General features: G+C 37.4%; 1 protein-coding gene across 2 annotated transcripts; it reads right to left on the bottom strand.

Moving 5' to 3' along the window:
• Nucleotides 1-9,056: 9,056 nt before the first annotated feature.
• On the bottom strand, nucleotides 9,057-26,206 carry coasy (CoA synthase). Of its 2 annotated transcripts, none has more exons than XM_056450347.1 (10): nucleotides 26,114-26,206; nucleotides 22,542-23,118; nucleotides 20,242-20,456; nucleotides 18,125-18,256; nucleotides 16,804-16,993; nucleotides 12,483-12,547; nucleotides 12,319-12,403; nucleotides 12,151-12,248; nucleotides 9,724-9,870; nucleotides 9,057-9,644 (listed from the first exon to the last, which is right to left on the bottom strand). In XM_056450347.1, the coding sequence occupies exons 1-10, from the start codon at nucleotides 26,204-26,206 to the stop codon at nucleotides 9,576-9,578; spliced, it is 1,671 nt and encodes a 556-aa protein (XP_056306322.1). In that variant the 3' UTR covers nucleotides 9,057-9,575. The 2 variants fall into 2 exon arrangements, with proteins under 2 accessions (XP_056306322.1, XP_056306323.1); XM_056450348.1 differs by having other exon boundaries at nucleotides 16,804-16,990.
• Between the last annotated feature and the right edge of the window lie 913 nt (nucleotides 26,207-27,119).

Raw genomic sequence — 27,119 nt, 5'->3', positions numbered from 1 at the left:
TGCTGGGTTTTCTGCCAGCTGAGCTGGCAACCCGAGGTGCTGATATACGATTGGTTAAAGTGGTAGTGGGCGGGGTTACGTAGACCAAAACCGACATATTCCGACACGGAATCATAATTTTTAGAGAATAACTCACTGTAAAACTTTTATCTAAAAATAATGCTAGTGTAGCATGTTTATGAAATATTTGCAAGCATTTTATTGCGTTTTCATGCTTGTACTAGAGTTAAAAACTTGCTTGCACTGCGTTTTAAATACTCTTGATTGATTTAATGAAATATTTATCCATTTTGGGTCGCAAAGGCACCTTCGCACAAGTCTGCCACACTGTCTTGATTATTATACTGTCTTAACAACCAGGTAACACAAAATGAATTGTAAACGCGAGTAACTGTTTATAGAATTTACTTAAAATATTCCTACTAAACCAGAAATACATTGCTTTAATCACTTACCTGTCAAAGTAGCCAACTCTGCATTCGATTTGAAGCCTTTCTCTTTGAGCTGTTTCCACCACTATATTTCATCCCCAATATTTATACAAACTTTATTATACTGTTGATCGTATTTTATTTTGGCGTGATGCCGAGGCTTTTTAGGATATTCGGTCTCTGACCCCTTTAGTTTGGCAGCTTCCATGACTGAAATGAATTGATGAAATTTGAGGGGTTTTCTGCCAGCTGGCAACCCGAGGTGCTGAATTGCGATTGATTATACTGTCAGTGGGCGGGGTTACGTAGACCAAAACCGACACCGAGTCATACTTTTTTGAGAATAACTCAAACACTTATCTGAAAAATAATGCTAGTGTAGCATCTTAAATATTTGCAAACTTGTAATTGTGTTTTTATGCTTTCAGTAGAGTTAGAAATGTACATGAACTACGTTTTGAATACTCTTGATCAAGTTAATGAAATATTTATCCAATTCGGGTTGCAAAGGCACCTCCGCACATGTCGGTCACACTGTCTTGATTATTATATTGTCTTAACAATCAGGTACCACGAAATGCATTGTAAACGCAAGTAACTTTTATAGATTTTACTTCAAATATTCCTACTTGAAGCCAAGTAATAAATTGCTTAATAAATATTTATTAACACTAGAAAATTAACACTAGAAAAATGCCTTGTCCAACATGTTCTAATGTACATTACATATCCATTGCAGAGCCTGGGACATGTCTGATGGTGATGCAGGGAACACCTGAGTTTGTGGCTCCAGAGATTGTGAATTATGAACCTGTAGATCTGGCCACTGACCTGTGGAGCATCGGTGTTATCTGCTACATTCTGTAAGGCCTCCATTTATGACTGTCATTTCTACATATGTACACTTTAGTTATCTGTAATGCATCATCTTTTCCCTTTTTCAGACTGAGCGGCGAGTCTCCATTCCAGGGTAAGACAGATGCAGAAACCTTCGCTCTGGTTACTGCTGCACAATTTGAGTTTGATCCTGAGAGTTTTGATGGCATCTCAGAAGAGGCGAAAGATTTTATCAGCGGCCTTTTGACCAAGAATAAAAGGTGATCCAGTGTTCACATCATGCATATTTTGAAATGACGTTCATTTAAATCATTTTCATGCAAACAGGAAGTCAAATTAAAGTCCTATAAAAATTTCTCATCCTAGAAAAAGACTGTCCTGTGAGAAAGCCTTAGCTCATCCCTGGATAGCCTTGTTTGATGACTCAAAATCCAGATCAATCAAATGCCTCAACAAAGACAAGATGAGAAAGTTCTTGGCCAAACAGAAGTGGAAGGTATGAAACAAAGCTATTTGCTTGCAGTTGTTTCAGTAAGCGATAATGTTCTCGACGGGTTCATCAGTAGCTGTTGTATAAAACTGAAGAGCTTTATTCTGCATAAACCGCCATCAGGATGTACGTTATCCCACTTATTTCATGGTTACTTGTCACAAAACTAAACAGTTAGACCATTGATCTGACCTGTAATTTAAACCTAAAGCATGCAGGAAAAAAAAACTGTTGAACCTACACTACCATAATTGTCGTTGTTCAGTCACAAGATGCGGCCAAATATGACTGTTCACTAATGGTCAAGATGATTCGTAGTGCCCTGATGAGCCTGTGTTATTAGTTTAACAGGTTGTTATTGGAGAATAACATGCATGTATTAAGTACAGTTGAAAAACGAAACTATTAGCCCTCCTATGAAAGTTTTACAAATATTTCAGAAGTTGCTTTTTAATGGAGATTTAATGGAGAACACATTTTTAAACATTTTAATTACTAATTTATTTTGTTTTTGCCATGACAGTTTATAATATTTTACTAGCCATTTAGTCACTAGTAGGATACAAGTATTCAGCTTAAAGGGCAATTTAAAGTCAAGTAGGATAATTAGGCAAACAATTAGGCAAGTTAGGTTAATTGGGCAAGTCCTTGGACAACAGTGGTTTACCAATTGAAAAAAAAAATCTATGGGGGCTAAAAGTATTAACCTTAGCAGTTTCTGTATATATTTATTATAATATTCCAACCAAACTACACTATAAAAAGTAATTCCCTGTCCTTGTAGATATGTACACTTCATTTAAATAATGTCCTGTTTTCAGGGCATTTTTTTTGCTTTGAAATTTACTTTAAAAAATAGCAAATTTCTTATAATAAAATTTAATTTCAAAAAGAGAAAATCTTGATTAAATTCAATGTGATTTTAAAATGAGCATTTTCACATCCACAATAATATTCTGTTACAATGATCATGGCATAAAACGATTTCAAAGTCAGGGGCAAATGTTAGAATGTCTAGCCGAGAAAAGGCTGCCCTCGCCAGATACACGAGTGACGAGTACCCGTTGTCATCTGGAGATGGACATCTCACAAAGGACATTTTAAAATGCACACCATCTTTATAAATAAACCGCAGATTTGAGTTTTAAACAACTTCATTCTCGCATGAACAACTGTTAATTTTATTTCATGGAACATCAAGAGCAATATTTGATTATTATAGGCCATATGAGTTTTCAACTGCACCATTTACTCTCGGTTGGTGCAAAATGGTTTCTGTTTTTTTTAATTATTATTTTTTTTTTTTTTATACGAACTAAAAAATAATAATTCTTAAAATACTCCAAACAAAAATTTTTATTGTTAAAGTCAGATATATGTAACATTGCGTAGTTTTCATTAACATTGTGTTGGTTTTTCTGTTAAATTAAATCAATGTTTTTGTTTATAATTTAATTTATAAACAAAACTGAACTCAACTGAACTGTTTGCAGTTACTCATTTTAAATGACTACTTTTAAATCAGCTAATTTAATTAATTGTTACTCGATCCATATTTGTTGAATTTTATTAATAATATTGCTTGTAATCTGTTACCTCAATTTTATCGAGTAGACATAGAGCATTACAGTATACAAGAAATGGGACTTTCATCTGAAGAGGAAATACTGTGAAAAATGTCCTTGCTCTGTTGAACATCACAAACATTAGAAAATGAATTCACTTCACAGGAGGGCTAATCATTTATTTATTAGCTGTATATTGTTGCAACACTGAAAATCATTCCTCCAGCTTATTAATATTAATTTTTAATCACAAAATGCATACATGTGTACGTTTCAGAAAACTGGTAAAGCCCTGCTGGCACTCAAACGGATGGTTCGCTGTAGCAAATCTGACGGACCACTTTCTACCATTTGTTTAGATGGTAAGACAAATTAGAGTAGTATGTAATGAACAGTGTTGGGGGTAATGCATTGCAAGTAACGAGAGTTAACGTAACATTACTAGACGTAACATTATAGACGTAACATTTGCTTTTTCAAAATTAAGTAATATTAGAGTTACTTTTTAAGAAATGTAACGCGACTTTTTAGTTTAGTTCACTTTTATAAAATTAACTGCTGAATTAAAATGAACTTAGTCGCATTGAATCCCGCAGTCAATGAGAGAATGCAGGAACAGGCAGAAAGCAAAATGGCAGAGCTTTACATTTCGCATATTCTCTTTATTTTGAACACATGGACAAAAAGGAAAAGAGGATCATCTGACTGGACAGGGATTCAACTTTTTAATAAGACAAAGTACAATTGTAGCAAACACATTGCTTTAAACTTTAATTAATCTGTATATGGGGTGTCACATGGCACAGCAGTTGCTGGTTCGAGCCTCGCCTGGGTCAGTTGATGTTTCTGTGTGGAGTTTCATGTTCTCCCTGTTCACTTCGGTTTCCTCCGGGTGCTCCGATTTCCCCCACAAGGAAAAAGATATGCGCTATAGGTGAATTGGGTTAGCTAAATTGTCCATGGTGTATGTGTATTAATGTGTATGTGTATTTCCCAGTGATGGGTTGCAGCTGGAAGGGCATCCGCTGTGTAAAACAAATGCTGAACAAGTTGGTGGTTCATTCTGCTGTGGTGACCCCTGATTAATAATGTGACTAAGTCAAAGCAGAATGAATGAATGAATGAATGAATATGTATCTAGCTTCTATCTGTATATACAATGTAGAGCTCTGGGGTCAGGAAGTTCTCTGAAGATAACATTACATTATTATTTTTGTGTTTTTATTTTTTTAAAGGTAAATGAAGGTTATACAGTGTGTTGTTAAATGCAGAGCTTCTCTATTAAAGAAGAAGGGAAAAAAACCCTACAAGTTCTAAAAGAAATCAAACCTCAGAAAAAGTAACTCAAAAGTATTGTAACGCATTACTTACCATAAAAAGTAAATGAGTAACACAACTTTTTTTGGGGAGTAACTCAGTATTGTAATGCATTACTTTTAAAGTCATTTCCCCCCAACACTGATACTGAAGTTTTTGGTTGAGTTTGTGCATCAACACATTTGTCCTCATGACATCCCCTTTACTGTATTTCAGATCATCCTCTTCCAGAAGAAGACAAATCACATGTAGTGTCTCTGCAAATGCAATTGCGAAGTGAACCACGTTTCCAACAAGCCTTGTGTGACCTCACTGAGAGCTCTGGAGCCACAGTGCATCTGGCCTGTACAATACATGGTACTGAACACAACGCTTAAAGCATTTACATATCAGAAATAGTCCTCCCCAAAATTAAAATGTGCTGTTTTTTTCTTGATCAAAACATTTTTAACTTAAACTATGATTTATTTAATGTAAGTCAAAGCATACGAGCACTTGGAGAATTAAAAAAAAACAAACAAACATGGAAGAGATTACCTGTGGTAATATCAGTGGCTGTTCTAGTTTAAATGGCACCCTGGGCGAACCACCCCATATATCCCCTGCCCCCAACTCCCCTGGGAAATAAGCACTTGACTTTTTATTACTCATTGGAATACATGAATTTGTCTCAAACAAAAAAATTTACTAACAATGAATATATTTATTTATTTTCAGTAAATAGAACGCAGGTGGTCTATCGCAGTAGGTATTGCTGTCGGCTCACAGCAAAAAGGTCGCTGGTTCGAGCCTTGGCTGGGTCAGTTGCTGTTTCTGTGTGGAGTTTGCATGTTCTCCCTGTGTTTCCTCTGGGTGCTCCAGTTTCCCCCACAGTCCAAAGACATGTGGTATAGGTGAATTGTGTAGGCTAAATTGTCCATAGTGTGAGTGTGTATGGATGTTTCCTAGAGATGGGTTGCAGCTGGAAGGGCATCCGCTGCGTAAAACATGTGCTGGATAAGTTGGCGGTTCATTCTGCTGTGGTGACCCCAGATTAATAAAGGGACTAAGCCGAAAAGAAAATGAATGAATAAATATAATGCTTTATTTCTATTTATTTAAAATATAATAATAATAATAATAATAATAATAATAATAATAATATTTAATAAAATTATGATTCTAAATAAATAAAAGAAAACTGCTAAATTTTACTGGAAAACAATGTAGACACGACTGGAGTGATATGCCAAGTTCCCTTAATCTTTTGCATAAATATTATGACAATCTATATAATACAAAAAATGATTTATATAATTGTCTGTTGTCTTAGACCCAACTTGGGTCAACACCGAGTCTGTGTGCACAGATTTCCGCAGAGTTTAGCCCATAATTGATTCTGTTTATTTACTTGTGTAAATGTCTGTCATTTACAAATGGAATAAATACAAATTTAAAGTAATATTATTGACAAATATTACAATATAAAGTTGAATTAAACTAGATATTACTGTTTGTAAAGTAATATTTTCTATTTCTGTTGTCCTTTAGTAGAGATATTATATGATAGACTTGCTTTGTTTACCAAATAAGTGGATCTAATTGGATTTGCATTGTAAACATTAAATCAAAGTTTAAAAGGTATTACTTTTTATTTAATAGATGAAGTTTTTAGCTATGATTCTCCCAAAATCATTCCGCATAAATCAGATTTCTCACAAAATTCTCAGCAGAAATAGCAAAAAATGTCTGCAGATTCGGTCTGGCCAATAACCAATAACTGGTGTAAAGTCTCATCATCTCCCTGACTCATCTCTCCTTTCTGCTTCATAGCCATGCCTAGCCAAAATAAAGTCATCATATTTTTATTTATATATATATATATATATATTATATATAACTTAAATAACTAATATTATATACAGTATAACAACCTATTTAATATATATAAAGTTAGTTTTGTTGATTTGCAATACTCGCTGCGTGCTGACGTCTCTGCATAAAAGGCTGTTACTTCGGTTTCACAGCGCATGAGTGGCGCGTATTTTATAGGTGTGCAACTAGGATTCATACCAGTAGCAGCGGCGCGTGAGATGCGCGGGAATGGTTCTCTACACACATGTGTCAGTTTGATTTCACCAGTGTTGTTTGTTGCACATAGAGCAGGGGTCAGGAACCTTTTTTCAGCAAAGAGCCATTTCCAATTTCTCTTTTATCAAATGCGTTTTTTTAAAGAGCCATATGGGGTGTGTGTGTATATAACAAAACCATTATTTATTCATAAACAAAACCATTATTTATTCAAGTTAAACCACAGCACCACATATGCGCATTGGTTGAAATGTCCTTTTATTGTAAACCGAGTTCTTATCCATTTTGCTGTAGAAAATACATTATAAAGGGAATTGTAATTATATTTTCAATAGGAAACTGATTTCTAGTAACAGTTCTATTTTTTAAAATCTGAAATATTATTGAAGAAAAACAGCTGGAGAGCCACATATTTTTGGTCAAAGAGCCACATGTGGCTCCCGAGCCATAGGTTCCCTACCCCTGACACAGAGTAACAAACGTGCGCATGGAAAAGACGGCTAATGTTAATGGCCTCTAACGTCTTTATTCTGTGATTACTCTAATATTTGCATAAAAGCTTTTACTGGGGCAAGTTTTTTTTTTTTGCACTGTCTCCCCTTGCCGCCCCCAGTTAGATGCCATCCTGGCCGATCGCGCATTGCCCATGCTTAAATCTGCCACTGAGTGATATGGTAAATTGAGATTACGTCAAACAGGGCAGGGTGGTGGCTCAGTGGTTTGCACTGACCTCTGAAATAGAGACTAAGCCGAAGGAGAATGAGTGAATGAAATGTGTATTTTTATTAAATGTTTAATTTAAAGCACTTGATGGGACCTTTAAAATGAATTTTCCTCCAATTACTATAACTATTCCTTTACAGAGCGATTGATTCCCTTAATAATATATCATCAGGACAGGAGCCACAGGTATTAATATTGTTTTGCCTGTATGTATTTGTTACTTGTACTCTGAGTGCCAGTAGCTGACTAAAGTATAAAAATAATCCTGTATGGCCTTAGGATAGTTTTGGACTGTAATTCACTAAAATCCTTTTGTTTGCAGGATAACCTGGCCCTGGAGTGGTTTGGCTGTGATGACGTGCCAATGGAGAAGAACGGCCGCGTTCAGATGAATTATGAAGCGAACGGTACTTTCACGCTCACACTAGCCCATGTACAGCCAGGGGATTCTGGGATCTACAAATGCTGTGCGTCCAACAGTATGGGTCAGGCGCTGTGTTCGGCCCGACTCGCATTGAAAAAAACGAAACTTGTGATGTGAAGCAATATAATACTGAAACAAAAACACTTTCAAACTATTTTAAAGTCACTAGAAACTGCAGTAATACACACATTTTATCACTTTTCCAGGTTTTAGACATTTACCTGCATTTAAATGCCATTTTTTTACATAACTTAGGTTGAAATGTGTGATTTGTCGTAAGTTAAATTACCAAGAAAGACATTTTAAAGTTGTAAATGCATGTAAATATGAAGAATAAATGTATTAAAGTTTTATTTTCAGAAGCCACATAATGTTTCTAGCAAGTATAATCACTGTTGGCTGGTTTGAGTCCCAGCTCGGTCAGTTGGAATTTGTGTGGAGTTTGCATGTTCTCCCTGTGTTGGCGTGGGTTGCGGCTGGATAGGCATCCACTACATAAAATGTGAGTAGTTGGCAGTTCATTCTGCTGTGGTGACCCCTGGTAAAGAAGGGAATAAGCTGAAGGAAAATGAACGATCTGTTATATCAAACAAAAATGTCTTAAATTAGCCTAAAGCTACTGTTTATTTGATCTCTATAGGTTAATCAATTAATTTTTGACTATAGGAGGCACAGTATTTATTAATAACCATCTACTTTTAGAATCTGAGTTTGTAAATCCACTGAAGGAAAAAAAAACATGAAAGAAAATGCAAGTTTTAATACCGCTTCCTACATAACCCAGTTATGTGTGATTTTTCTAGCATGTTAAAATACCAAGAAAGACATTTTAAAGTTGTAAAGGCATGTAAATATGAAGAATATATGTATTAAAGTTTTATTAAAATCAAAGTTTTATTTTCAGCATCTACATACAGTAATATTTGTAGCATGTGTATTCACTGTTATATCAAACAAAAATGCCTTAAGTTAGCCTAAAATTGTTTATTTGATCTCAATAGGTTAATAAATTACTTCTAGTCCACAAGAGGCACAGTATTTATTCTTAAACATCTGCTTTCTGAATTTGTAAATCTGCTCGAGGAAAAAAAACATAATAAAATAGATTTTTTTTTTCTACATAACCCAGGGGGATGTGCGATCTCTAGTAACTAAAAAAGCCAAGAACGACATTTAAAAGGTGTAAATGCATGAAAATATGAGGCAAAAATGTATTAACTTTATTGAAATCAGTTTAATTTTTAATAGCTCCATAATATTTGTAGCAATATGATGTCTATTCACTGTTACATCAAACAAAAAGGTCTTAAATTAGCCTAAAATTGCCATTTACTTGATCTCAATATGTTAATCAGTTAATTTTGGTCTACAAGAGGCACAGTGTTTATTAACCATCTGCTTTCAGAATCTGAATTGGTAAATCTGCTGGAAAAAAAAAACAAGTAAATGAAATGTCAAGATGACAACCAAATATAAACCAACTATATAGGCACAAGAATAACTGATAAACTGTATATTGCAGGTGTTATAAAAGTGCTCAAGGCCTTTTCTAACTCACAGCATTAGAAAAGCCTAAACAAGTACATATACTGGCTCATATGCTAAAGTTTTATGCAAGAAATAATAAAAAAATGCACAAGAAATGCTCAACTAAGGAAGACGGTCCATTTGAAATATTTCTGTAAATTCTGTCGAGATCTGCTTTTGGTTTTGCGCTGTCAGAGTGAAGATCTTGTTTCTTGTCTCTTCTGAATCCTCTGCTGTAAGAGACTCCAGGCTTTTAATACCTGTGGAAAACATGCAGTTCTGATCAGCTGTGTGTTTTGAGTGTATAAATGCAATTGACCTAATGTCTGTGTTGGGTACCTGTTTCTGGGTGACCTCTGGTTCCCACAGTGTGCACAGCACTACGTTAGCATGTTCGATCAGCTTAGCGTTCGGCCATTGACTCTTCAGTCTCCTCACAGCGTCCTCCTCCTTCACACCGTCACGTTGGACAATACGCTTTACTGCCTGAGACACACACAGAATATTCTACCATCGCTTTTAGTAAGGGGATGGTTACAATACTAGATGCTGACTGGTCAATATCTGAGTTTTACTTATAATAAAAATATACATTGAATCGCAAACTTGCAAATTGCACACTCGTTCTGCTAAACATGTATGTGTTTCTTTCTCTATTAAACACAAAAGAAGATATTCTGAAGAACTGTGGAAAAAGCAGCCATAATACAGTCAAATAAAACTCATATGGAGGTCAATGGTGTTTACCTCCAGCATTCTTCAGTATATCTCCCTTTGTGTTCAACAGAGGAAAGAAACTCCAACAGGTTTGAAACAAGTGAGAAAATGAGCAAACTTCATTTTTTTGGGTGAACTATCCTATTAAAAAAATAACACATCACGCAGTTTTGTTCACAACCAAACAATCACTTAAACAGAATCTGCCTGACAAAGTGAAGTAGACCAAAACATCCTCAAAAGCTGGACATCATGCTGGGTTCAAAGAAATTCAAAAAGGAGAAAGAAAATCGAGATCTACCAGTCTAGAAAGGGTTATGAAGCCATTTCTAAAGCTTTGGGCTACCCAAGAGTGGCTGGCTGACCAAAATTACCCTAAGAGCGCAGCAACAACTCTTTTGCAAGAGGTCAAAAAAGACCCAACAACATCATCCAAAGAACTGCAGGCCTCAGTTAAGGTGAGTGTTCATGACTCCACCATTAAAAAAGAAACTGGGCAAAAATGGTTTGCATGTCAGAGCTTCAAGACGAAAACCACTTTTGAGGATAAAGAACATAAAGGCACATCATAAATATTTGCCAGAAAACATCTTGATGATTCTCAAGACTTTTTTGAAAATAATGTTTTGCTGCTTTAGGACCTGGAAGACCTGTGGTGCTAAATGGAACCATGAATTCTGCTGTGTACCAAAATGTCTGGTCATCTGTTAGTGACCTCAAGCTGAAGCGAACTTGGGTTCTGCAGAAAAACAAAATGAAGACTTAGGAGTGGCCTAGTCAAAGTCCTGACCTGAATCCAATTGAGATGCCGTGGCATGACCTTAAAAGGTGTATCATGCTCAAACTCTCCAATGTGGCTGATTTATAACAATTCTGCAATCATTCCTCCACAGCGCTGTAACAGACTCATTGAAAGTTATCAAAAACAATTGATTGCAGTTGTTGCTGCTAAGGGTGGCCAAACCAGTTATTAGATTTAGGGAGCAAACATTTTTTCACACAGGGCTATGTAGTTTTGTATCTTGTTTTCCTTTAAAGAACATAAAGGCCCATCTCAATTTTGCAAGAAAACATACTGATGATCTTCAAAACTTTTGGGAAAATATGGTTTTGCTGCTTTAGGACCTGGAAGACTTGTGGTGCTCAATAGAACCATGAATTCTGATGTGTACCAAAGTGTCCTGAAAGAGAATGTCCAGCCATCTGTTAGTGACCTCAAGCTGAAGTAAACTTGGGTTCTGCAGCAGGATGATGAAACCTCACCAGCGAGTCACTTCTGAATGGCTAAAGAAAAACAAAACAAAGGCTTTGGAATGGCCTAGTCAAAGTCCTGATCTGAATCCAATTGAAATGCTGTGGCATGACCTTAAAAAAAGCAGTTCTTACTCAAAAACCCTCCAATGTGGCTGAAGTCCAACAATTCTGCAAAAATGAGAAGGCCAAAACTCCTCCACATCGCTGTAACAGTCTTGTTGAAAGTTATCAAAGTTGCAGTTGTTGCTCCTAAGGGTGGCCTAACCAGTTGAGGGAGCAAACACTTTTTCACACAGGGCTATGTAGCTTTGAATCTTGTTTTCTCATAATAATGTAAACATTCCATTTAAAAACTGCATGATGTGTTTACTTGAGTTATATTTTACTAACATTTAAATTAGCTTAAAAATTTAAAACAAAGTGTGACAAACATGCAAAAAAAAATAAAATAAAATAAATCAGTAAGGGGGTGCAAACACTTTTTCACACCACAGTACATACATATAACTATGGAGAATATTTGCTTCTTTCCAAATTTTAAATATTGGCATTTTAGAGCCATGAAGAGAGCATTTCATTAAAGGAAAGGTTACATTGCAAGGAATACTGGGAATATTTTGCCAGTACTGCTCAGCCCTGCCTACTAATATCAGTCAAATCAGAAAACATTATTATCAGCTTATAACTGAGAACATGGCTAATGCACCGGCTGATTCTATACTTGATTTTGGATCATTTCTAACCAAAAAAAGTGACAGACTGCAAATACAATCAAATATAGATGATCTGCAGTACCTCTTCCTCTGGGATAGTTGCGACCCAAACCTCATGAACCAAGTGTGTCCATCCAGCCTCCAGCAGCACAGCCGCGTCCACAACACAAACACGCTTCCCTGCAGGAGAGCACATTTACACTCACAGCACAAATAAACCAAGCAGATCATGAGAGGAAAAGCGCTTCACCTTGTTGTTTAGCTTGATCGATTCTTTTCTTGACTAGCCGAGCGATCTCAGGCCACACGATATCAGTCAGAGCTTTCAGACGCTCCTGGAAAATTCACAAAGTGTGAACGCAACAGAAACCGTCCTGAATGCAGCTATGTTCATCATCTGCGGAGTTCAATTACCTGGTTACCAAAGACTTTTCTGCCCAGCACTCTTCTGTTAATGCTCTTATCCTCGTTGAGAATATCTGAGAAACAAACACAAGTCCTGATTAAATGAAAAGAAAAAATCTTAACTAAACTAAATCTGAGCAGTGTCTATAACAAATAAAATGTTAGCAGTGAGTTTAATACATTGCTTGAATATTATTATATATTATCATTCATTCATTTTCCTTTGGCTTAGTCCCTTTATTCATCAGGGGTCGCCACAGCGGAATGAACCGCCAACTTATCCAGCATATGTTTTACATAGCGGATGCCCATCCAGCCACAACCCATCACTGGGAAACACCCATACACACTCATTCACACACACAAACACAACGGCCAATTTAGTTTATTCAATTCACCTACAACACATGTGTTTGGATTGTGTGGGAAACCGGAGCACCCGGAGGAAAAACACGTCAAGACGGGGAGAACATGCAAACTCCACACAGAAATGCCAACTGACCCAGCCGCGACTCGAACCAGCGACCTTCTTGCTGTGAGGCAACAGCGCTAACCACTGAGCCACCGTGTCACCTATTATTCATTAATTTTCCTTCGGTTTTGTCCCTTTATTCATCAGGGGTCGCCACAGAGGAATGAACCGCCAACTTATCCAGCATATGTTATACACAGCGGATGCCCTTCCAGCTGCAACCCAGTACTGGGAATCGCCTATTATATATTATTTAATATTTAAATATATTATTAAATGGTTAGTAGTTTAAACGTTTACTTTCTTCATATTTGATTGCGTTGACTAAATTTAAAGCATAAAAAATTCTACAAATTTTTAAGTTAGAAATATTAGTCTATTTAAATATTATTCTACTTTTTCCATTTATAATAATTAATATATTTCGTGCAGTTTTTTTTTGCTTTTTTTTTTTAAATTTTGATTAATTTTACTCAATGTCCTAAAATAACAAAAGATTAAACAACAAACTAAAAATGAACAGTAAATAAACTAATAAAAATAACAAATTTAAATAAGTTATTTAAAAAAAAGAGCAAGAAGGTCGCTGGTTCGAGCCTCGGCTGGGTCAGTTGGCATTTCTGTGTTGAGTTTGCATGTTCTCCCTGTGTTGGCATGGGTTTCCTCTGGGTGCTCTGGTTTCCCCCACAGTCCAAACACATGTGCTATAGGTGAATTGGGTAGGCTAAATTGTCCATAGTGTATGGGTGTTCCCCAGTGAGGGGTTGTAGCTGGAAGGGCATTCGCTGCGTAAAACATATGCTGGATAAGTTGGCGGTTCATTCCGCTGTGGTGACCCCTGATTAATAAAGGGACAAAGCTGAAAAGAAAATGAATGAATGAAAGTTATTCAAATTGGCTATAACAAAAATACTTGATCATTTTTAAAGACTAAAATTGTATATTAATTATACTAAAATAACAGTGTGCTACACAAACATTAATTGCAATTTAATTAAACTATTGACTAACCATCATATTAACTAAAGTATCAACATTTATTCTCCCTACACAGTCTGATTCAAAGCATGCTGGGAATTAATTCAGCTTTAAATCATCATTTACTGACAGTGCAGCATACTAGAGGTTTGCATTTCTTTGCACCCGACCAGATTTCTATCGGCGTGGGAATAAATTTCCGAATAAAGCGCGGGAGTGGTCAGTAACTGGTGTATATTTGGACGGGAGCGGGCGGTCTAACAATATGGCTCCTGACTCCCGAGCGAGCGAGCACGCGTATGAATGTGTGTGAATGAGACAGTGTGATGGTGCGTTTAGCTTGTTTGTTGCTGTCTGTGTGTGTGTGTGCGCGAATGAGAGAGAGAGAGCTTTGTGCTATGTGTGTGTGTATGTGTGTGAATGAGAGAGCATGATATTGCTGTCTGCGTGTGTGTCACTTGCTTGGTGCTGTGTGTGTGTTTGTGTTTATACAGACAGCGTCCTATAGGCTGTCTGGACTCTGTATAGCTGGGTGGTTTTCCGTTTTGTTCTCTCCCCCCTGGAACGGGCGTGGCGGGTAGAAAACGGAGCGGGTCGGGCAGCGGGACAACCAATGCTGAACATAAGCGGGAGCAGTCGGGTTCGGGCTAAAACCTGGCGGGCGCAGGCGGGAGCGGGATTCAAAATTTAGTCCCACGCAGATCTCTACAGCCTACTTTCAGCAATAATGAGTCAATGGGAGTTCAGTTTTCAGTATATTGGAAATGTGGGAATATAAATGTAGATAATCTAGATCTAAATTAGCAATAATCTATATCTATTTGAAAAGTTATATTCTTCTTTATACAGACCTTCAAATCTCTTGGTTTCCTGAGCACTGACTGTGCCAAAGTGATGCAAATGCTAAAGGCATTATCTCAACGACTCCTCTTTTGTCTTTGGGTGATACTTTCAACTGGTCAACTGGCCAGACGGGTTCTGTCTCCAGAACTTCATTTGCATGCTTTGTGTTCATGCTAAAATGTATCATGAATAAGCACTTATATGCTGATGAGATTGGGGCTGGGGGGAAAGGCAATTTAACCCGCTGACAAACAACAATTCATTTGACAAACAACAGCTGACAAACAACAATTCTACACCATAACTTTTCAATCCAGATGGATGGAGCAACCATCACTGCATCCAAAATGGTAAAAAGCCTTGGAGTAACAATTGATGACCAACTGAACTTCTCTGAGCACATTTCTAGAACTGCTCGATCTTGCAGATTCGCACTCTACAACATCAGAAAGGTCCGACCCTTCCTATCTGAACATGCAGCTCAACTCATCGTTCAAGCTCTTGTTCTCTCCAAACTGGATTATTGCAACTCTCTACTAGCCGGGCTACCAGCTAATTCTATCAAACCTCTTCAGCTGCTTCAGAACGCAGCAGCACGAGTGGTCTTTGATGAACCCAAAAGAGCACATGTCACTCCGCTACTCACCCGTTTGCACTGGCTGCCAGTTGCTGCTCGCATCAAATTCAAAGCTCTGATGTTTGCTTACAAAGCGACCTCTGGCTTTGCTCCTTCTTATCTGCTCTCACTTCTGCAGATATATGTGCCCTCCAGAAACTTGCGTTCTGTGAATGAACGTCGCCTCGTTGTTCCATCCCAAAGAGGGAAGAAATCACTTTCCTGAACTCTCACATTCAATCTGCCCAGTTGGTGGAATGAACTCCCTAACTACATCAGAACAGCAGAGTCACTTGCTGTCTTCAAGAAACGACTAAAAACTCAACTGTTTAGTCTCCACTTTCCTTCCTAATCTGTAACTGCCTCTCTGGCTATATCACTAACTGTACTCTCTCTCTCAAAAAAAAAAAAAACTTTACTAATGCTTTGCTTCTTAGACTTTACACACCTGAAACTTGTCTATAGCACTTGTTCACTGCTGCTCTTATAGTTGTGTGAATTGCTTCCTTGTCCTCATTTGTAAGTCGCTTTGGATAAAAGCGTCTGCTAAATGACTAAATGTAAATTTGCATGCTTTGTTTAGGTTCGTCCCCACCTCTCTGTAAAATGTATAAAACGTAGTGTCTGCTGTACCAAGGCAGAGTTCTTTTGATAATGCCACATCTTCTTATTAAAGGATTCTGCTTTAAAGATACCTGAAAGTTCCCCCTGGTTTTAGCTCGTCTTAGGATATCACAACAGAAATTCTATTAGATTATTGGAGTATTTGTTTTTTAAACGCCTATTTATATATAAAGTTAAAGTCAGAATGATCAGCTCTCCTGAATTATTAGCTCCCCTGTATGTTTATTCCCCAATTTCTGTTTAACGTAAAGATTTTTAAATATAATAAACACATTTCTAATAAATATAATATTTATAATAACTCATTATTAAATAACTGATTTCTTTTATCTTTGCCATGATGACAGTACAGAATATTTGACCAGATAGTTTTCAAGATACTAGTATTCAGCTTAAAGTGACATTTAAAGGCTTAACTAGGGTAATTAGGCAAGTTATGGTAATTAGCCAAGTCATTGTGTAACAGTGGTTTGTTCTGTAGACAATCGAAAACAAATATTGCTTAATAATAATATTGACCTTAAAATGGCTTTAAAAAAATTAACAACTGCTTTTATTCTAGCCGAAATAAATCAAATAAGACTTTCTCCAGAAGAAAAAATATTATAGGAAATACTGTGAAAAATTCCTATCTCTGTTAAATATAATTTGGGAAATATTTAAAAATGAAAGCAAAATTCACAAGACGGCGAATAATTTCACCTGTATATGCCTAATATGTCTTGTTTGCTGCAAATGCAATCTCCCTACAGGGTAAATAAATCTGACTTGACTTGTATTTTCTCTATTGTCCACACCTGTGCCGAACTCCTGGATGACCCTGTGATATGCGGATGTTTCCGGCAGGTAGGCCTCGTGTCCGAGCAGGTCACAGTCAATCCTCTCAGCGCCCAGATCCTCCAGTCTGCGAGCAATGGAGCTTTTCCCGGAGCCGCTGCCACCCGTCAGGCCGATCACATACGGACACAGAGGAAGATCCGGCTCCTGCTGAAACACAACAACAACACTGCCTTTACCTTCAGCTACAGCAAACAGGCAAGTCTTTAACTTTAGAAACATCTTTTGGTATCTGGGGGAGGTCAATCCCGTACTGTAAAATGATCAGAAGCGGCAGCAGATATTTCTAAGGTATATATGCCTGTATATTTAGTGGCACGGTGGCTCAGTGGTTAGCACTGTCGCCTCACAGCAAGAAGGTCGCTGGTTCGAGCTCAGCTAGGCCAACTGGCATTTTCGTGTGAAGTTTGCACGTTCTCCCCGTGTTGGCGTGGGTTTCCCCCAGGTGCTCCGGTTTCCCCCACAGTTCAAACACATGCACCAAAGGTGAATTGGGTACAAAGCTATATTGGCCACAGTGTATGAGTGTATGTGAATGTGTGTATGGGTGTTTCCCAGTACTGGGTTGCGGCTGGAAGGGCATCCACTGCGTAAAACATATGTTGGAATAGTTGGCAGTGAATGAAAAAATAAGTATATGAATAAATGTAGGGAAAATAATCCAGGAATTAATGAAATTATTGGATGAATGAATGCTGGAAAGAAGGAAGGAATAAATGAATAAGTATATGATTGAATGCAGAAATGCTAAAATTGCAGGAATGAATGAATGAATGCATACATGCAGAAAAAAATGAGTGAGGGAATGAATGAATGAAGAAATATTGCATGAATAAATGCTGGAAAGAAGGAAGGAATTAATAAGTGTATGAATGAATGAATCCAAGAATGCTAAAATTGCAGGAATGAATAAAAGCATGAACGAATAAATGAATACATGCAGGGAAAGATAGTGAAAAGAAGTGAGTGAGTGAATGAATGAATAAGCATCAATGCATAAATGAATAAATTATTGCACAATTAAATGAATAAAAAGATGATTGAATGACTGAATGAATAAGTGTATTAATGAACGCACGAATGAACAAATGAATTAATTAAAACATGAATAAATAAATGCTGAAAGAAGGATGAAATAAGTAAGTAAGTTAATGAGTGAATGAATAATTGCATGAATGAATAAATGCTGGAAAGAAGGATGGAATTAATGAATAAGTGTGTTAATGAATGAATGAATGAATAAATGAACGAATGAATGAAGGAGTGAGCAGATGTTCATACAGACGGAGGTTTGAGCAGTGTTCCTAGCAGTCTGGTCCTCAGGCTGGATGAACTGATCTTCTCCTCCTCGATGTCTGCCCGATGAGCATCTTTAAGCAGCGGGATCTCGTAGAGGACCAGCTCAGCCAATCCCTGCACACAAAACACTGACAAATCAATAACCTAAAACTCCTGAAACTGCACAGCGATCACCACAGAAACAACACGGTGACGCAGTTTATTACATTCTGTGCATTCTGTAACATGTTGTGCATTCAGAGATGCTCTTCTGCAGACCTCAGTTGTAATGAGTGTTAATTTGAAGATGAAACATTTGAGCAGTGAATTAAACACACATTAACCATTCAAAGCAAAGACTTTCATTAATAAACATTATAATGTATTGTATAGAGTCTTATGCTCAGCACAGCCGCATTTATTTAATCAAAAGTACAATTAAAAGAATAAAAAAGATGAATTATTATTGCAATTTCAAAGAACTGCTTTCCAATAAAACAGAGGTAATAAAAACATTGAGAGATAACTTTTTTTTTCCTTTGTGACCTTTATAGAATAAAAACAAATATTATATACACTCACCGGCCACTTTATTAGGTACACCTGTCCAACTGCTCGTCAACACAAATTTCTAATCAGCCAATCACATGGCAGCAACTCAATGCATTTAGGCATGTAAACATGGTCAAGACAATCTGCTGCAGTTTAAACCGAGCATCAGAATGGGGAAGAAAGGGGATTTAAGTGACTTTAAATGTGGCGTGGTTGTTGGTGCCAGATGGGCTGGTCTGAGTTATTTCATAAATCTCTAGGGTTTACAGAGAATGGTCAGAGAAAAGAAAATATCCACTGAGTGGGTATAAATGCCTTGTTGATGCAGAGGTCAAAGGAGAACGGCCAGACTGGTTCCAGCTGATAGAAAGGCAACAGTAACTCAAATTAACACTCATTACAACTGAGGTCTGCAGAAGAGCATCTCTGAATGCACAACATGTTTAACTGTGAGGCAGATGGGCTACAGCAGCAGAAGACCACACAGTGTGCCTTTCCTGTCACCTAAGAACAAGAAACTGAGACTACAATTCACACAGGCTCACCAAAATTGGACAATAGAAGATTGGAAAAATGTTGCCTGGTCTGATGAGACTGCATGGATCCATCCTGCCTTGTGTCAACAGTTCAGGCTGGTGGTGTAATGGTGTGGGGGATATTTTCTTAGTGCACTTTGGGCCAAATAGTACCAATTGAGCATTGTGTCAATACCACAGCTGACAATACCTGAGTATTGTTGCTGACCATGTCTATCCCTTAATGACCACAGTGTACCCATTTTCTGATGGCTACTTCCAGCAAGATAATGTCATAAAGTGTGAATCATCTCAGACTGGTTTCTTAAACATGACAATGAGTTCACTGTACTCAAATGGCCTCCACAGTCACCAGAACTCAATCCTATAGAGCACTTTCGGGATGTGGTGGAACGGGAGATTTGCATTATGGATATGTAGCTGACAAATCTGCAGCATCTGCGTGATGCTATCATGTCAATATGGACCAAAATCTCTGAGGAATATTTCCAGTAGCTTGTTGAATCTATGCCACAAAGGATTAATGCAGTTTTGAGGGCAAAAGGGGGTCCAACCCGGTACTAGTAAGGTGTACCTAATAAAGTGGCCGGTGAGTGTATATAACTCAAAGCCATAGTTGTCTCAATCTTTTTTTTTTGTGATGCAAAGCTGGATTTTCTGCATAATCCAGTTACTCCAGTCATAAGCGTCATGCTGATTTGACACTCAGAAAATGTTTATCATGATCAATACGGAAAACATACAAATTCAGGATTATTGAAGGATCAGAAAGTTCAAGACAGCAGCCTTTAATTCAAGCTGAAATCTTTTATAACATTACAAGTGTCTTTACTGTCATTTTGTACATTATTGTCGAATAAAAGCATTCAATTATTCCCCAAAATTCTTTTAAACCACATAATACTCATTTCATTTCTTAGTAAACAATAACAGTGGCATTCAGATATGTTCAAGTGTCCAAATCTATTTTAAGCTACTGTGTATCAAGACAGTAGTTTAATATAGGCACTAGATAACCAATAACGTTCTCACGTTTTGCACACGCCTCTTGTTGACCGCTTCACCGCCTTTCCTCGTCTCCTCGCTGACCACAATGCACTGAAGCTCAGGCTCGGTTATAGAGGGGCCGAAGGGGTCAGAGAGAGGAACGATTTCATACTTCAGCGATGGTTTCACGTCATTCAGAAAGTCATGGAGTTTCTCCACACGCTGATCATACGGCTCGATCAGCTCCTTTAGCACTTTATCTGTGCAAAAAGACAGACAGGATTTTTGTAATGTACAATTATTCGCCCTCCTGTGATTTTTATTTTCATTTTCAAACATTTCCCAAATAATGTTTAATAGAGAAAGGAATTTTTTAAAATAATATTTCCTATAATAATTTTTGTTTTTAACCATTTTAAGGTCAAACATTATTATTAGCCCCTTTTAAGCTATATTTTTTATTGTATACAATGATTGTCTAATTACCTTAACCTGCCTAATTAACCTAGTTAAGCCTTTAAAAGCAGTGAAACTGAGGAAAAATGTTTTTACAGCAGCCAGTCGAATATGCTTTGGGGAAAAAACAGAACCAGGAGACTTTGTCACAAGTCTAATTTTAGGTTTTAGGCCCAAATGTATGATTACGGCACTTGGCATAGTTAATAACTAAGATGGCAAAATTATGTATATTTATCTACGGCTGGGCACACACCACAAGATAATCAGGCTTATTTTGAGACAGTTTCTCTCCTTCAGACTATTCTAGGTCCTGATTATCTCTTCAGATATTTCTGTTGTTAAAGTCACTATGAACTGGCAGTAAAGATTGTCCTTTTTTCCCCCACTATCGTGATGTACATCCACTTAAAATGGTGCAAAATGAGAAAAAAAATGCAGGGATGAACATGATAATATTCTTTCGGAGCTAATTGGATCATTGAAACATCAAGAAAGACGTTGCTAACATAATGAAGGAAGATTGACGATTGGACAAATTCAGAGAAGAAGTGAGATACCTACTGATATTCCCGCACCAAAGGAATTTAATGTCAATAAGATGTGAAGAAAGTCGTTTCGAGGGAGAGGAAAGGTTATGGCATTTGAGATAAATATTCTGAGGGCAACTACATTTTTACAAAATAATAAATTGCACAGATACCTTGTTTATAACAAGAACTACACGTAATCATGGATATAAATATAAATTGAGTAAATAAATGGCAACTTAAAGGAACACTCAACTTTTTTTCCCAAATACACTCATTTTACATCTCTCCTAGAGTTAACCAGTTGAGTTTTACCATTTTTGAATTTCTGAGTCTAGCGGGAGCACTTTTAGCTTCGCTTAGCTTAGCATAAATCATTGAATCGGATTAGACCATTAGCATCTCGCTCAAAAAATTCAAAAGAGTTTTGATAATTTTCCTATTTAAAGCTTGACCCTTCTACTGTAACATCATGAACTAAGACAATAAATTTTTAGGCTGATTTGGCTAGGTACTGTAGAGCTATAATCAAGCCTGACATTTTGATTGACAGCTTTTTAAAAGCCTGAACCTGTTTACAGCCCGACATTATTCAAATGTGTGCATGCTGTAGCTGCCAGTAGAACCAAAACATAATCGCCAGAGGCAAGCCTCCATTTCACCCCCTTGGCATCAATTTTCGCATCTTTCTCACGCTAATCGAAATGCATCACATGATTGCTCCTTTACCACACAAGCCGGAGCTTTGCCCATGTAAAATGATAGAAACAAAGCCCATTCAGGATCAGGATCTTCAGCTCTAAGGTACTATACTCTCATTGTGCCGTAATAATCAAGGAACTTTGCTGCCATGGCTGCAGCAGGCGCAAAGATATTACCTAGTGCTGTTACCTACCTGGTGATTATTTTCAAGTGCTTGCTAATACCATTGCGTCTGCTGCAGCCATTGTACAGTAGTATTACCTTGATTATACCATATATTATTACCATATAGAAATATCTACCTAGAAAATAGCAACTTTTGAGTTTCCGTTAGTCTTAGTACTTACACAATACAACTACATTTGAGCCAAGATTTAAATAGGAAAGCAGTCAAATCTCTTTGGTATTTTTTGAGCGAGATGCTAATGGTCTAATCTGATTCAATGATCTATGCTAAGCTAAGCAAAAAGTCGACCAGGAGATCATCTGAATGAATTCAAAAATGGTAAAACTCAACTATTTAAATCTAGGTGACTTGTAAAAATACTGATTTCCAAAATTTGACGTGTGTCTTTAATTCTCAACTGAAGTCAATATAGAAATTTCATTTTTTGGTTGAACTATACTTTAAAATCCTCCTAGATGGTTTGGACTTACTCTTGAGCAGTTCCTGGTCACACACACCAATGATGAAGCGTCTGTTGGCCATCAGACAGGAAATATTCAGCAGGGTTTTATGGGCTCCATGTAGGCGATCAAACGTCCCGCCAACCACTACATCACTGAACGTCTCCAAGGGCTTCATCTGCGCTCCTCTGTCCTCATCTTCTTCACCTCTGATGTCTTTTAGTTGTGGGTGTAAAAGCACTGACGAGAAACCCGGGGTGCAGACGTAGCAATGACCGGCGTATTTCCGTAAGCACTGGGTGATCAGTGAGGACTGTCCTGAATCTGGGATGGGGAAGTCGGTCAGCACTACTTCCGGTGAATGGGACAGTGTTTGTGGGACTGGAAATGGGCCATTGGCTGCGCTCGATGCTGCTGATTGGCCGCGGATGTTAGTGAGCAGGACTCGGACATCGAGGTGTCCGCAAATGTCAGCCGCGTTACTGTAAAGGCGGGAGATGAGCGTGCAAAGATCCACCACAGGCGGGATGTAGACGGGACGCACTTGCCCACTGGTGCCTAGATTCAGGCCGGGGTGGAGATGAACGTAAAGTGTGCGCTCCACCACCTGAACGTAGACATACGATGATATTCAGTAATTCAGTATATCATGATAATGAACATCCACAATATTGATATCACAAGCACTTCAACATACAGTGAATAATTATTGATTATGGAAATTTTTAGAGCCGGGGTGCCCAAACTCGGTCCTGGAGGGCCTGTGTCCTGCAGATTTTAGCTCCAACTTGCCTCAACACACCTGCAGGGATGTTTCTAGAAATCCTCGTAAGAGCTTGATTAGCTAGGCAGGTGTGTCTGATTGGGGTTGGAACTAAACTTTGCAGGACACCGCCCCTCCAGCGCCAAGTTTGGGCACCCCCGTTTTAGGGCGTACTCACACTATGTACAGTTGCCTTGAACCAGGCCAAAGCATGCTTGTCCCCCCCCTCCCGTCTCCCCCGACGGCCCGCACTCACATTACATTCGGGCCTGGGCATGCTTACGTCATCGATGATGCACTGTTCAGTAGAGAAGCGCTCTCGCTCAGCACAGTGGAGATTTCTTTAGTTATATTGTTTGGCATGCGGTGACACCCAGTCAAATATTTCGCCGAACAGATCCGCGACTTTTGACGCTCATAAACAATCATAAAGTCTACATGCTCCAGGAATTAGGAGGTTTGCTAAAGGTGCAGCAATCGTGCAGTGAGGGGTTTGCGTCTTTAATAATCTTTGACAGTTTGTGTTCATTGAACAGTAAAAATGATTAATCAATCCATATCAAATAATCCTGTAAAAGTCACGTCTCGCCTTCAGTTTCAGGCTCTGGCGCGCTTTGCACTCACACTACAAGTGAATCGAGTCAAAGCCCAAGTGAACCGCGCTCTGGCAAACCTCTTCCAACTGGGCCAGGGCCGGCCAAGTGAACTGTGCCTGAGCCCGATTCAGAGCACTCACACTTCTTAAACGATCCAGGAAACGGGCTTGGGCACGGTTTGGATAACATAGTGTGAGTAGGCCCTTAAAGTGTTGTTTGAGAATATTTAGGTCATATTTGCAGTGTTGTTTGTAACTGCTAAATGTTCAGAGACTTAATTAGTTAATTACCTTAATAGTTTAAACATTTGACATGTTAATCTGGCCTACTACATGCTGAAATATGGATTGAAAACTTTGACTATTTATAGGGCTACTGAACGATAACTGTGCAAGAAGTCTCCAATTTGAGTTAACATCAGATCATTTAAAGGGCTCCTATTTCACCCCTTTTTTGAAGATTTAATATGAGTCTTTTGTGTCTCCAGAATGTGTCTGTAAAGTTTCAGCTCAAAACACCCATCAGATTATTTACTATACCCCTTAGAACATTGGAATGTTCTGCTCTTAATGCTACATTGCTGTTTTTGTTGCCTGTGCCTTTAATGCTAGTTCTTCCCGCCCACTGTTTCCACATGCCTGTCAAGAGTGTGCCTCAGTCTCTGCCTCGGCTATGTTAGATAAACAGCACAGTGACAGACATGAAGAAATCAGATCTCATGTAATATTTGTGAGAAATACTACAGTAAGAACCTTCCCAATGATTATTTGATGTATTTGTCGTGGAGTTAATTCAAGCCTTTCTGCAATGATGAGTCACACAATGTCGTTACAAAGTTCACGCACATACAAACAGACACACACACACAGCGCGTGCATTTAACTTTGTACTGTTTTTGTATGGCAAATGTGACAGGATACAAGTTAACATGCACTGCTGTATGGACATCCGTCATGCTGATGTACATAATAGACCGGATTTAACGTTCTCAAACCAGGATTGAAGCGTCTTCTTTTATTATTGTACTGACACGTTAAAATCGATGTATTTCATTATAAACATGCACTGTTTTAAAAACGTGTTAAACTTGTAAAACTCATTCTTGATCACATTTGATGATCACAGAGCGCTGAACAGATCTTTTAATCCTAGTTGCTTTGCGGATGTCCTGTCTTGTTTATATGATTACACGTGTTACTACGGAGACATGTTAATACACAGCTGCCAATCAAATTCTATTACCCCAATATGACTGTGGACACACTATACCTACACACAGTTCTGTCCAAACGGCTTACAAAAGAGGATTTTCATCATAGGTGCCTTTTAACTAAACTCATTTTTATTAACTCAGCTTTTATTAATTGTAGGTGAAATTCATTTCTTTGTTAACGTCTAATTGCGTGCAAAAATCATAGTCTTGATTAAAAGTCATAGACATTTTAATCATAATCAAGGACACCTACTATGCAAGAATCACTTTTATAAGGTGTTTAAACACAGTTGTGCGGCAGCAGTGTGTGAATATAAACAGCCTATAATGGTAAACTTCAATTAATTCAGTTTTTTTATAGTCACACTTGATAAAAACAGTCTGCAGAAACACTTTGATTGGCATTCTCCCTTTGGACGTGTCATCAGAGGGGGAAAGCCCCGCCCATTACAGACAATCTCTTGCCTCATTAGCATAAACAGCCCTGAGTGAGAAGCAGCAGTCTGCCATTAGTTAGGCTTGTAGCTCCGCCCTCTTTTGAAAAATCTCATTTGAATTTAAAGTGACAGTCACCAAAACAGCACAATTAGGATCGAAGCCTAAAAGAGGCAGTTTCAAAAAGTTATAAAACATGAAAATTTACACACTCTAGGGACATCAGAGACTTATTTTACATCTTGTTATAAGTTGGATAATAGGTCCCGTTTAAATGGAGTTAATAACTAATCAAATTCAGTTTTTACTAATATTAACATAGTAACTTTAATAAATTTGGCCTTTTCTCACTGATGATTTTAACCCATTAACTAATGTTTACTAATGTAAAGTTTGGTCTATTGTACTTTTTGGCAGTTTAATTTTGTTGAAACGTTTGTTTACTCTGAACATGTATATACAATATAGCAATACACCAAGTAGTTTTTGTTAATATAGCTGTTAAAGTAACTTCTTTGCAGCTTAGGTCAGTATCATGATATTACCGTGATAAAAATAACTGTAATAAGAAAATGTTATGTTGTCATAAGCCTACCTGAGCTGCTGACGTGAGGACAGGCGCAATGCGGAGAGGGAGAACGTGTAACGGGGATGTGAGGACCAGGATACCGGTGCTGAACATGGACATGATTGACAGCTGATGGGTCTGGTTTGAGATGCTGAAAGATGGAACTGCACAAAATAACACGTGTGTATTACAGTGAGCATTTAAAATGTGTATTCTGAATGCACTGTGTGTCTGGCAATTGAATAAATGTAACTAAATATGTCATTATAAATATGTAATGATGTATTTTGCATTTAAAATATATATTTCTGTAGTAATTTCTAAATTGCAATAGAATTGTAAATGGTAATGGTAGATGATGTCAATTCATACTAGGGTTACTATAGATAACTAAAAGTAAAACTATAAAAAATAAAGTTAAATAAACTATACATTACTAATAATATGATATATAATAACAGAATTCAAATTTAAAAAAAAATCTAATTTAATCTAACATGCTTAAATACGTAAAACAAAAATAAAATGGAAACATTATACCATCCTATTTAGAAAACCAAAAACAATGATAAAACACAATTAGAATTGACAATTTCAAGATAATAACGAAAACTATAACGATTTCTTAATAATGTTCAATAATAACAGATTCATATGGATGTACATTCTCTATCTACGTTATAACTACACATTTAAGAACATTAATTGAATGCTGATCTTCCAACTGAATAAAAATATAACTCTACATTTTGACTGAATATCGATTTAAAGAAATTAATAACTAACATAGAACAGAATTGTTGCTTTCGGATTGCGATTCAATACAAATTGGAAAAACAATAACATTTAGACCAAAATAGAAAAGAAATCAACATAGATTTCAAGCACACACAAATGCAGACATGTTAGACAGCTCTGTACTGAATAATTTAATAATTTACAGTATCTACTGGCAATAAAAATAGCTGACCTCTTATATTTATACATGAATGCTTCTAGATTAGTCCAAAACAACACAGCTGATCCGGAACAA

This window comes from Danio aesculapii, chromosome 24 (genome assembly GCF_903798145.1).
Source record: "Danio aesculapii chromosome 24, fDanAes4.1, whole genome shotgun sequence".
NCBI lineage: Eukaryota > Metazoa > Chordata > Actinopteri > Cypriniformes > Danionidae > Danio > Danio aesculapii.
This window is presented reverse-complemented; position numbering and strand designations above follow the sequence as displayed.